The sequence below is a fragment of the Rhipicephalus microplus genome, chromosome 8 (genome assembly GCF_043290135.1).
Source record: "Rhipicephalus microplus isolate Deutch F79 chromosome 8, USDA_Rmic, whole genome shotgun sequence".
Classification (NCBI taxonomy): Eukaryota; Metazoa; Arthropoda; class Arachnida; order Ixodida; family Ixodidae; genus Rhipicephalus; species Rhipicephalus microplus.
In genome coordinates, this window is record NC_134707.1 from 104,559,870 (window position 1) to 104,572,475 (window position 12,606).

The window sequence follows — 12,606 nt, forward strand, 5'->3', positions numbered from 1 at the left end:
CTCGCTTCAACTGTATAGCAATTCAGCGCGATATTCTCGTAAGGCCTATTTGGGAGCGGATACTAGTAGCCACACAGCTGCTTGTCACTTCATTTAGTAATACAGATGTATAGAGATGTCGAAAAGGGCAATAGTGCTGAAATTAAGGAAAGGTATCATCCCGCTTGTATAAAAAAAGGGAAGGTTTTATGCAAATTCTTCATAGTTCCTTGAGCCTAAATATATTGTTCACTGGTCTGCAGGACATTTTTAGGGCATTATGTTTGGCTTCGTGTAAATAATTCACCTGGGCATTGGTAATACTCAGCTGTATTTTTCTCAAGGTGGTCTTAAGATGTTTCAAGTATGGGCTTATATGTGATCACTTACGATTGGTTTGCATCATGAAATGATTCAACGTAGGCGCTGATGCTGCTGATAATTTGATGTCGTGCCCATATATGACACTCCAGTGAACATTTTCGAGAAGATTGAACACTGTCATTGCCCTTTTTATTAAGAGCCTGAATACGCAAAGTTGTTTAAAGCCCGTTGAACGTTGTGACAGGCTTTTAGAAATTAGAGCGCCTTCGGTATGCAGTTAATATAAAGTAATGAAGAAACTACTCAAACTCAAATGAGAAACTACTAATCAAGGTCACTGCTGTTCTCATATTGTTGTTAGAGTATTATAAATAGCATAATGCAGTAAAATAGCAAAAATAAATTGTTTCGACATTTATGACCGCTTCGCAAAAACAAAAATCACTGTTGGTACTCAACCCTGCACACACTGAGAGATTTGTGACATCACCGCATGCAATGTGCATGTGAAAGAAAAAAAAGCGTGGCAGTTCCCTTAAAACAAAACCCAAAGAAGTGCGTAGCATGGGAAGTGAGCGACTCACGTTCGCAAAGGTCCCACATTTCTGTTTACCAAAGTGTCAACCATAGCACTGTTTACATGTAAGGTGTCACAGCCCCAAGTGTATACTTGTTAGGGAAATTTGCAAACTTAGATGAGACATGGTCGCTACCATTTGGTGCACTTCATTTTGACTTCCCTCTGGTTACGGCACCTTATATGCGCGTCGTTTGCAGCAAGTTGCGTCAGGCTATTTCACCAATCAGATGTAGTAATGCAGCACCATGATAAAGTGTAGATGAAGGGGCATTTCTAACACGTACAACTATAGTATTTTTACAAAGTTTTTTTTGATCCCTGAAGTCATGATCACCGCATAATTTCAAAGCTTTTAACAAGTTTTTGCGTGAGAAAGAGCACAAAAAAGAGCCCCGATATTTTTAGAGCATTCAAGCTTTTGACTCATCACCAAGCTTATCATCAACCACACCTCTCCTCTACTGTTTTTAGTACTTTTCTTTTTTTCTAATCTTAAGTAGCACGTCATGAAATTAATTTTCGGCTAACTTCTCAGATTTCTACAACAATAGACCTCTCACTCGTTGTGGGTGGCTGCTTGTGTTTTATGTTTTCGCCTATAATCATGGTTAAGTATAGTAAAATGAGTGAGTACCTTTCTGTGGGAGTATCTCTAAAACTTTCGCTCTTTAATCATTCACATGTTTCAAAACCTGGCGCGGTGCACATCTGCCTCGCAATATGCCGTGCTTTATTAACGTTTCTTTCACTACAAGGCATACACAGATAATTTTCTTTTTGAAGTCACTTCAAGCATTACTACTCGAGCGAAAATTTCTTATTCCCTTTATTTTGCACCTTTGACAATCTTGCGCCCACAACCAACGACACCAGTGCCGATGTTTTCGCGAAACGATTACAATACCGTGTGAAGCTAGTGCTCAAGTGTTTGATTCAAACACATTGATAATGAAAATTAGTAACTAAAACATGCTGTATTTTACACCAACAAAGACGTAGCACGAATACTTAAGTGTCCTTAGTACCGCAAGCACACCTCAGCTGCAAACTAATTCACTTGGATTGGATGCGTTTGGGGCAGCAGTGCTATTGCAGACTGAGCCACAAGATCGTTTCTTCAAGTTAACCTAATCGAGTTCTCAGTTTGAATTGTTTTTCAAACAAGCTCCCAAACTACCTGAAGCTTGTCGTCCGCGATGTACCCTTCACGTTCCAGTTCATCCAAGCGAAATGAGCGGGCAGTACAATATGCTCCAACATTTCGCTCTGTATCAGGTCTCGCATATTCCTTAATATTAGTAGCGACCACCAGTCTCTGACACTCCTTGCTTTGTGATGGATGTTTGATGGTCAGCCTAAAGTTCTCCTCAAAGGGCCATTGAAGAACACTGTCTATGATTCCTTTGTGCAGCCTGATGTGCGGACACATCAAAACATGTTGTCCGTCTCGTTTAAAATATATGCCTGGTGACAAGAGATAACCCGATGTGTACACTTTTTTCTTCTCATATGCACAAAACCCATTTGCAAGTGCTCTGCCTTTAAATGTGTTCAGGCCTTCTACAGAGAACTCGTGTCGTTTTAGCGTAATTGAGCTTAAGGCTGAGATTTTTTCTTTATTTTTCACAATCGAACCGGCTTTGTTCTCGCACTCCTTCACTTCAAGGATTGCGGCAACAGTTTCTGCGCAGTTGCTGGAGGCTGCCTTTTTGACATTCTCAAGATCTCTTCTCATTGCTTCCCTCAGCACGCTCCCCTCACCACAAACAATTTCTTTTAAATCCACTCTCAGGGTGGTTGCTGTGTCTTCTTTCAGCTCTTCGACACATCGCTTCGTGCCATATAAAAGATCTTTCAGTGCTTCGTGTGAATTGCCTATTGTTCCTGAAAGCTCTTGTAACATTTGGCCATGGTGATTCAGTGTTACTGTGCTATGTAATACATCTGAGGCAGACACAACACTGCCCAAATCTCTAGTTCTATGTGATATTTCTTTAAGTGTTTCTTTCATCGTGTTCATGTACTGCGAAATCTCATTAAGGCAGTTACTTTGGGTGATATTTTCCTGGGTAAGGTGGTCTAAAGTGTCTTTGATTTGACCTACACGTGTGCACATGTTTGCATTCAAAGCCATCATTGTCGCATGCTGGCTAGATGAGTTCAGTTGAGGACTCGCCGCTGGCGCCGACATCGCGTGATCCATGCACTCGCTCTGCATGTGGGCACACACACTATTACAGCGTACGACCATCGAACATCTAGGACAGGAAGTGGAGTGGTGGTCACAATCTTTGCAAAAGTGTTTGTTGAGTTCCGATGCAGGCAAAACAACGTCGCAACCACGGTCTTCGTTCCAGCATTTCACCTGCAAGAGAGAGAAACAAATTACTTCAGATATTTTTTTACGTCTCTTCAAAGGCTGGTAGTTTCTACGTCCTGGAGGTTAACATTGTTACGTGCTGAGAATTTACACCACTGTTCATTTCACTTGAAGCAAATGAAAAAGAAAGCATGGTTGATGTGTCATCGCATGTTTTTGTAAGTAGAGCCGAAGATACAGTTAAAACTGTTGCTTTGGCGAGTTAGTTCATGAATATTGGGACTGATTTATGAGCGCAAAAAAGATGGAACTTATTGAAAAGGCACAATCAGCGCTGTGTGTTTGTGTCTTTTTTAGAAGCTCTGTACTTTTTGCGCTCATAAGCTAGTGTAAACAAAGATACAGGTATAGTATTTAGGCAAGATGAATTGACAGTAGCTGAATATATCTTATTCTTCATTAGTATCTACCATAGTCATATTGACAAATTGGAATTATCCTTAACCTAAAGAAAGCAGTGGTAATCAGAGAAATAGGGATAATGTGGAAAGTAAATTGAAGGAAAGCAGTGATTCTTCTCATATAAAAAATAAACAAACGTGCACAGGCGGGCAGAGGCGTAGAAGACTATGAAATGTCAGGTAGGTTTCTGCCAATCTTTTTGCGCTTATTCGGCAATTCTTCAACAGTTTTTTTGCAAAAATATCTTTTACGCAGAAACGTTTTTCATCGCAAGCTATAGAAGATACGATCCGCATGGTTGCTTCGAGCTGCTGGGGGCGAGGACAGCTGCCGAGTTTTTCGTAACCATCACTGGCAGAAAACCTAGATCACAATAGCCAGTGGTATGTAGCGGCTGAAGTCCACGCCGAACTCCGGATTAACATGTTATACAAAGAGTGAGCAATAAAATACAAAAAAATTACTAACAGATCCAAAAACAGTCACGCTCAGGTTGCCTTATATATTTAAAGGCAAAGCTTCAGGTGTCTCGTGGAAGTGGAAGAGTTACCTACAGCTTATCTAAGGCGTAAACCTTCAGGAAGCCAAACATTTCCCGCCATGGGTTGATGTAATCATGGCGTCTAAGGTAGCCCGAATTCGCGATGGTACCAACGCGTCATTTGTCATAATCATGTGATGCTGACACTTGGTTGAAGATGAGCTGAACACGTGAGCTGCAGACAGCTTCCAGTTCCTCCAATCTTCTAAAAATGCGGAATAGTGTCGGTAAGCTTTCGGGGAGGGGCAGGAACGAAGCCATTGTCTGATAAAAACAAGATGGCTTTAGTGCACCAGTCTCTTATATGCAGACACGTAATTAACCATGTTACTTTTAAACAGTTTATCTGCTAGCAACTGCGTGCCCTCCTTGCATAGTGGCGCACTCAAACATCTCAATAGCGATAATGCTATCTGCGTACTTCATGCGCCCGAAGATTCAACACAAATCTATCGAATTGTGAACTGTGAGCAGTGCAGTGCAAACTGCTCCTTAGAATAGAACATCAGTAGAGTGACTTTATGGGCGTGTTGGTTTATTCTTACGGTAGCTTTTACGCGAACCAAACACGAGAGATGAACAAGGGCAAAGCTTGTTCGTCTCTCGAGTGTATTTCGCGCTAATAGCTACCGTAAGAATGGAACCTCCGGAATTCGTCATGCCATGAAACTGCCGAATATTCGTGTGCAAGCCTTTTGAGGCCACATTCACAAACGGTCAGGCATCGGGAGAAACACTACTGGAGTGTTCACTATAAAAGCGCCATAATAACACTAATCAGGTATATTGGGCAAAAGTAATATCTTGTGGGAAAAGCTGCAAAGGCGACTGCCGTTTAGCGTTTCCGAAACTAGTTACGCAAAAAGAGTCGAACCCCCAACAAAAGAATGTATTCACGATCCTCAAAAGATAGAGTAGCAAAACGTCTCGGAGCATCCAGATCTTCCTCGCATAAAAGCAGGTACGTAGGACGCTTCAGAAGTGTACGATGCTTCAGACAACCTTACGATGTGTTTCAATCATACTCGCTGCTCGACAGCACCAAGCGTACGTATACGCTCCGTAACACTGCAATACTGTTTAACACAACATAGGACGTTTAGCTGTGACATTCTTTTTGTGTGTACAAAAGAAAATTTAAACCGGATGTTTAGATGACAAGTGTTTAACACGAGCTTCTCTGATCCAGCACTGACAGCTGAAAGGTTGGACTCGTGGCTGAAAGAACTGCTCACTCTCGCACGTACCGAACAGTAAAGCCGAGAACAGTGTAATTTATTGCCAAAATTATCTATGAAACCTTCTTGAGAAAACTCGAGAAAGTGGGAACATTCTCGACTACAGATTGCTTCAAACATCAGCCACGAGTGTGGTCATTCTAGCGAGAGCTGTTGTGAGATCACGACAAGGGTGTCAGTTGTCACCGAAGCCGGTGTGGGGAACTGCTATAGTGTTAAATAAGCATTAAAAACGATATAACAAAACTATTCTGGATGGAGCTGGGTTCTCACTTGGGTGCTCTCCGAGGCACCTCTGTATTTTATCACTAATGCAAGCTGTTTTCTTCTTCATTTGCGGTTTGACGCCACACAGTCCCGTCGTTTGTTGTGCATATTAAAATACAGAAGAAACGATGCTCTTCCACGATGCTCTACCACGTTGCTCACTGGCATAGAGCATAGGACGCGCTATCTTAAAGTTGCACGTTTGAGTTACGCAAATGACAAGTTATCTTTTCATCCACTTTCTTTTCTTTGCATTTGCTTTGCAATTACTTCTTGGAACGCCACCTATACCTCTCTATGCACCATTGTCTGTTAGTTCTCAAAGATATCGTGTCTAACGATGAGAAGTGGGGTTTTAAATTTACAATTTCTTTCACTCAAAGCGAGTCTTGTTGTGGCACACTCGATGTCTTCAAGTAGCTTGTGAAGAATCATTCGTCAGCTCCCAGGTCGTGATTAGATAACGGGCTACGCCATGCCAACAAGCAAAAGGAGTGTTCTACACTCGCTGAAATGGACCCTGGCGGCCCTAACTGGAGCTCCCAGAATTAAATGCGCATATGCCGAGTGCTCCAGTAATAATTAGCCAAGGGTTAAAATATAAACATTAAAGGTAGCTGACTGAAATTAATTGCCTATTATTTACAGCCATTTGCGCACTACACACCATTTCTGGTCTGCTAGATATAAATTTGTTAATGGCAACTAGGTAACTAATTTGCTGAATATTGCCTTTAGGTGACCAATTCAATTAAAAGCTCAAGGGTGTCCTCAGAAACCTACCGTTACATTATTTTCCATAAAGAAAGTCTCACGTATACCAAAAAAGCCCGCAAAATAAAAAAAATGGCAACATATCCACGGAGTGAATGATGGAGAGTGGAGCGAAGCATCCGTCCTTCCATTCGTTCTTGCTTCCGTCCGTCCATGCGTCCATCTGTGTGACCGTCCGCGCGTCCACTCGCCTGTCCACGCGTGCGTCTGTTCGTGCGTCCGCACGTCCATCTGTGCATCCATCCCTGCGTTCGTCCTTGCATCCGTCCCTGCGTCCGTCCATGCGTCTATCCGTCGGTGCAGCCATTCGTGAGTCCGTCCATGCATCTGTCTGTGTGTCCGTTCGTTCATGTATTCAACACTCCAGGTACCACCGTCTCGCATCTGTTCATCATATACTCCGCATATGCACCGCCATACAGCAGACATTCGAAGGACCAAACGAGAGCTGGCACACGCACACTTTCTTACGGCTTGCGCTTCGTGTCTACTTCCCACCTTTAAGCACCTCGAGTTCATGGTATATACTAGTTCACTGTATTCATGGCACTGCGGCCCAACACTCGCTAAACCTTTCTAAACAGAGGAGGTTATCCCCAGCGAGTATAACGTAGCAACCCTTTCTTGCCAGATAGTGCTCAATGTACATGCCATTGGCTGCTAAGGGGGAATGAGGGACATGAGAATTCGGCTTTTAGTTAACGCGCACGCTGCGAATTTTTTTTGTTCAAAAACGCACAGAGAAAATCTGTGACAGGCACCACCTTGGAAGTCAAAATTCAAGACTAATTACACACTACGTTTACTACTACAGCTACGAGGGACGAACGGGTGCCGCTATAAGGAGCTTCGTCCCTAAAAGGAGCCCCGTGAGTGGCGCATTCGCGCACCGCGAACGTGCCACTCTTAATCGTGGTTTGAGCAAACGAAATCAGCTGCGGTGGCGGCTGGCCAGATCTCTAACAACAGTACGTCACGGACTCTAATGCAACAGAAACGCGCTTCAAACGCGGTGTCCTTAGCTGTGCCAACGCAGCACAAATGTATTTCAAGCGCCCTGCCTTAAGGCGGCGGCGAGTTAAGTTGAAGGCAAGGAGCGTTTGTACTTAGGTGTGTTACGGTGCCTTTTTGGCCCATTGCCAGCCACTTGGTGCGCATGGCGGCGGTAATTGTCATGGGTCCAGGCTAGAAAACGACAGCCAACTTACCCCCTATTCAGTAGCGCTCCTTCACTTCACTATTTAGCCACCATATCAAGGCAGCGCGTTAGAAAAGCGTTTGTGTTGCATTGTACGATTATGTATCTATTTATCTATCTCACAATCAATCCATCTCTCCATCAATCACTCCATCCATCCATCTCTCCATCAATCACTCCATCCATCCATCTCTCCATCAATCACTCCATCCATCCATCTCTCCATCAATCACTCCATCCATCCATCTCTCCATCAATCACTCCATCCATCCATCTCTCCATCAATCACTCCATCCATCCATCTTTCCGTCAATCACTCCATTCATCCACCTCTCCTTCAATCACTCCATTCATCCACCTCTCCGTCAATCACTCCATTCATCCACCTCTCCGTCAATCACTCCATCCATCCACCTCTCCGTCAATCACTCTATCCATCCACCTCTCAATCACTCCATTCATCCACCTCTCCGTCAATCACTCCATCCATCCATCACTCCATCCATCCATCCATCCATCCATCCATCAATCAATCAATCAATCAATCAATCAATCGATCAATCAATCAATCAATCAATCAATCAATCAATCAATCAATCAATCTATCTATGCAGTCACCCACGTCTTCGTGCCTTTGTGATTGCCTCCTTAGCTTGCTGTAAATTGCTATAGAAGATGAAGAGGGTTTTGACCAGTACCTCCTTAACTTCATTTATTGCCAGTGCAAACGTGCGCTTTTACACGAGACCCGTCGGTTCGCATTAGTTCAAGGAGTGGTCGTAATGCGGCATTGCATGAGGGGTAGGGCTGCTTGCGTCACGCGTGCTTCCTAGCACTTTCGCCAGGAGATGCGATAGACGTGTGTCCCTCTCCCTTATTACGAGTCTTTCAGATTTGTTCCTTCACGCCCCTCCTTCATGGGTCGAAGCATGGGTGCCGCCACCTCACAGCGCTATTTATGCAGCGGCGTCAACGTGACGCGTCTCCATTTGCGTCCCGCGTAGCGCCACGAATAACGACGCGCTATCTGAAAGCAACGTTTTACTTACAAAGCCAGCGGGACCACCAAGATTTTGATCACGACGAAGGCAAGGCGCCGCCCCACTGATTTGGACACAATCAAACAAAAATTACGTTATCTCATTCCCGTCTAGAGGCACAGCAAGAGGGGCTTTCTTCCCCATGACCGCAAACCACACGCGAAGACTAGGCAATGGGCGAAAAAAGGAAAGGGTTAGATAGAGGGTGTGAATTGCTGGATCAGGCGCATCTGGCTTTTTTTGATTAAACAGTGGGAAGGTGCAGGTTTTACAAATACGACTGTGGGATCAAGACGCGAATACAATGAAAACGTCACGCACGCCGTCAACGCTTTCCTCTATAGACATGTAACATACTCGTAGACAACAATCTATGGTATTCGGGTGTGCCCACCGATGACTGATCATTTTCATTTATACAGGAACGTCATTGATTGATTTGTGGGGTTTAACGTCCCAAAACCCCCATTTGATTATGAGAGACGCCGTAGTGGAGGGCTCCGGAAATTTTGACCACCTGGGGTTCTTTAACGTGCACTCAAATCTGAGTACACGGGCCGACAACATATCCGCCTCCATCGGAAATGCAGCCGCCGCAGCCGCGAATCGAACCCGCGACCTGCGGGTCATCAGCCGAGTACCTGAGCCACTAGACCACCGCGGCTGGGCTATACAGGAACGTCAAGAACGAACATAGGTAAATTAAATGCCAGCGCGTTAAGAAAAGCCATATGGGCAGCGTTGGCTGGATGAATGTGAAGTATAAAAGTAAGGAGCCGAGCAGGAATTCGACCGGACTTTCTCGGTGGAAGTCATGTATATTGCTACAAAATCATGCCAGGTCTTTACACTGTTTTGAAAGAACACATTATGCAGGCATAATGTCTGTCAAATGTAAAATGGTTGCAGTGATTGGTGTATACCACCAATACGGAGCAATAAATATCACACTTGTACTCCTATGACACAGGCGTCATGTGATGATATTGTGAAATAGGCTGCAATGTTAGCCCAATGTATATATATATATATATATATATATATATATATATATATATATATATGATAAATGCAACGTTTTTAGGCTAGTAAACATCGCATTTTTATTTCCATAATTTCTAAAACTATATTGAAGTGTTTCTTGACCCCAGTGCCGGAAGCAAACGCAAGTTACCTATCATATTCAGTTCATTGCACCGTAACGTGTCGTTTTTAATAATGCCGACGCCTGTGCTCCTACGTCAGTCCTGACGTTACATCAGCTGATAAGTTTCCCCCTAAAGGTCAGTGTTTTTGACATTTTTGGTAAACTACGATGTACACACAACTACTAGACTTACAAAAAGATGCATATCTACACACATCCTATAGCACTTCTCTCATAGCCAAGAGATTCAGCATAGACATTACATTAGCTGTTTCGAATGAAATAATTTTTCTAAGACCTGGGGTCTCTAGAATATTTTATAAGTAGTTTCGAGCACTAGCATGCTTCTGTAACAGGACAACTGACTCCCCAAGGAGTATGCCTTGATTTGGTTCGAAGTCGAACGCCTATCTTTAGTCCTTGCTCTCACCGTGAGTTCTTGAACACAAGCAACGCACCGGCCGACAGTGACAGTCTGAGATCTACGACCAGGAACTTTGACGTATTCCCGAAAATAAGCAGCAACAACGGAACACACTCGACATTCACTGCAATGGCAAAGATGGTGGCAGCACAAAACAGTCACTAATTTCGTGCATGCAATGGCTTTTAACACGATAATTTGGAAGATTCATGCTCAGCGCAGCGCCACGTGTCGGTTCGGTACTTGGCAAAGAAAAGCTACGCGCGTATACCTTATATTTCTTTTTCAATTGTTTCCGTAAGTAGTTCAGAGATAAGAGACCTCAGATGAAAGACATTGCCCACTATATATTTGTGTTAAAGAGAGCAAGAAGACTACTTTTTTCCGGCAGTAAAGCAGCATCTACTGTACAGATGGAGGGAGGTAGCTACCCTAAACGGCTTAGTATAGTTTTCACCCATGCACCTTTATTCCTTATTAGAGCGTTTATTTTTCGTCCACCTGAAGCAGGGAGAGGCACACGAGCGGCTGTCTCCCTTGCCGTATACGACGAAACAATAATGCTTCTCCTGGCGCTGCTATCACACACTACAAAACTGCCCTACACAGTGCGTATACTCGAAACCCAAATTCTTTTTTCTGCATGGCCTCATTCTTACTCACTTTAATGAAATACAATACTGCGTATGCCGCGCCAATGCTTTCATCGTGGTGCCATATCTATTGCTGCATAATAAAAGTTGCATTTCTGAGAGAATTATCTTATTTTTTTTGGGGGGGGGGGGAAGTTTCGTTAACTCCGCCATTTTATCAGAGCATAAATTCAGACATAAAATGTCAAAGCTGTTTCCACGCGTAGCAAAAGTCTTTGTTGCGCACCGACTTCATCTTGCAACCCTTTAGTGAGAACACTACAGCCTAAGCATGTATTAAAAAGTTGCAAAATGCAACAGGCCCAGATCTCTGACTCTTCTGACATGGCTTCGCCGCAGCTTGTTATTGCGCAAAAATCTACCTTTAGGGAAGCTAAGAATTGAGCTCGCAATATCAAAAAAATCAAAATGATATAAGCCGACGTAAACCTCGTATCATCTGGAAAGCACAAATGTTTTTATTTCTACTCCCTCGTTTGGCTCTTTCAGTCACAATACTTGAATGTTTACCATACTAGCCGAGGGTTCATCCCTTCGCTTACCATGCGCTTGAGAAGGTTTCTCACTGGAAACTCTCTCCATTCGACATCTTCTGTGCTGGCAGGTTGACCGTCAAGAAGACAGCAGTGGCCGGAATCAAGGCGGCACTGTTCGAAGCAGCTCTTGCAGAAAACGTGTAGACAGGGCAACAGTGCTGTCACTCTGGGCACTAGTCCACAGGCTTGGCATACTCGATACGACGGAAGGGGCTCCACAAAGCTCAGTGGTCTCCAGTCTAACTCATTCGAAAAACCAACTACGGTGCACCGCTGTGTCGAAGTGAGCATGGCGAATGCACCTTCAGCGTTTCCAGAATCAGGGCAACATCCACCTGTTGGAACGCAGAACAACGTCAATTTTTTATCGAAGTGGCGGTTTCCATGACTGCTATCACGCTGATAAGTCTTGCAGTCGGCTTGAAGCCAACCCTTGGTTCCCACTTCTCATATCGGGATTATACGCCCACGTTGCGCAAATAAACTCAGAGCTAAAGAGCGGCTGTGTGACGAAGGCAGACCGTACTATGACAATCGCACGAAAGAATATATTTAAAAACAAGGAAAATGTTAAGGTGTTTCAAAACAGAGACATTTAAAAATAAACTGCCGTAGTCAACTCCTGCTCATGAGGTGCTGACAGCGCACTCGTGTGGTCTGTTGATTGGCCTATAGAGTGCGAAAGTGGTCGAATTTGACTTTGCGTGTGTATTACTAGAGTTAGAATCATAGCTGGTCGGGGCAAAGGTGTCGTAACAAAACCTTATTTGGCTATCATTCACATGTGAATATACTTATCTGAATTATCTCAGAAGTATTTTTGAAGTTTCGAGAAGGCGAAGGAATTACACAAAATTTAAGATTCTTCTATGAAGAAAATGAGGCGTAATGCTTGGGCTGTGCGTGCCATGTTTGCCACTTTTCTTTTTTTTTAGTCTCTAGCGGTGCTTCTCTTTGTCACTTTTTCGTCCCTGCGTATTTCACTACGTTGTTGACAAGTATTTTTGTCGCTGCTTCTTTCTAGCACCCTAACAGTCAGTTTTTTTTGTGTATGCGCTGTGACCATGTCTGATATTGTCTCTGCTAGTTTCTTCTTTCCGTAACTCTGTTTTTTTCTTTATTT

General features: G+C 43.6%; 1 protein-coding gene across 1 annotated transcript; it reads right to left on the minus strand.

The window, feature by feature from the left end:
• Positions 1 to 1,692: 1,692 nt before the first annotated feature.
• LOC119186594 (TNF receptor-associated factor 6-like) lies at positions 1,693 to 11,883 on the minus strand. The gene is made up of 2 exons (XM_075872444.1): positions 11,490 to 11,883; positions 1,693 to 3,248 (listed from the first exon to the last, which is right to left on the minus strand). Exons 1-2 carry the CDS (start codon positions 11,772 to 11,774, stop codon positions 2,040 to 2,042), a joined length of 1,494 nt encoding a protein of 497 aa, XP_075728559.1. The 5' UTR covers positions 11,775 to 11,883; the 3' UTR covers positions 1,693 to 2,039.
• Between the last annotated feature and the right edge of the window lie 723 nt (positions 11,884 to 12,606).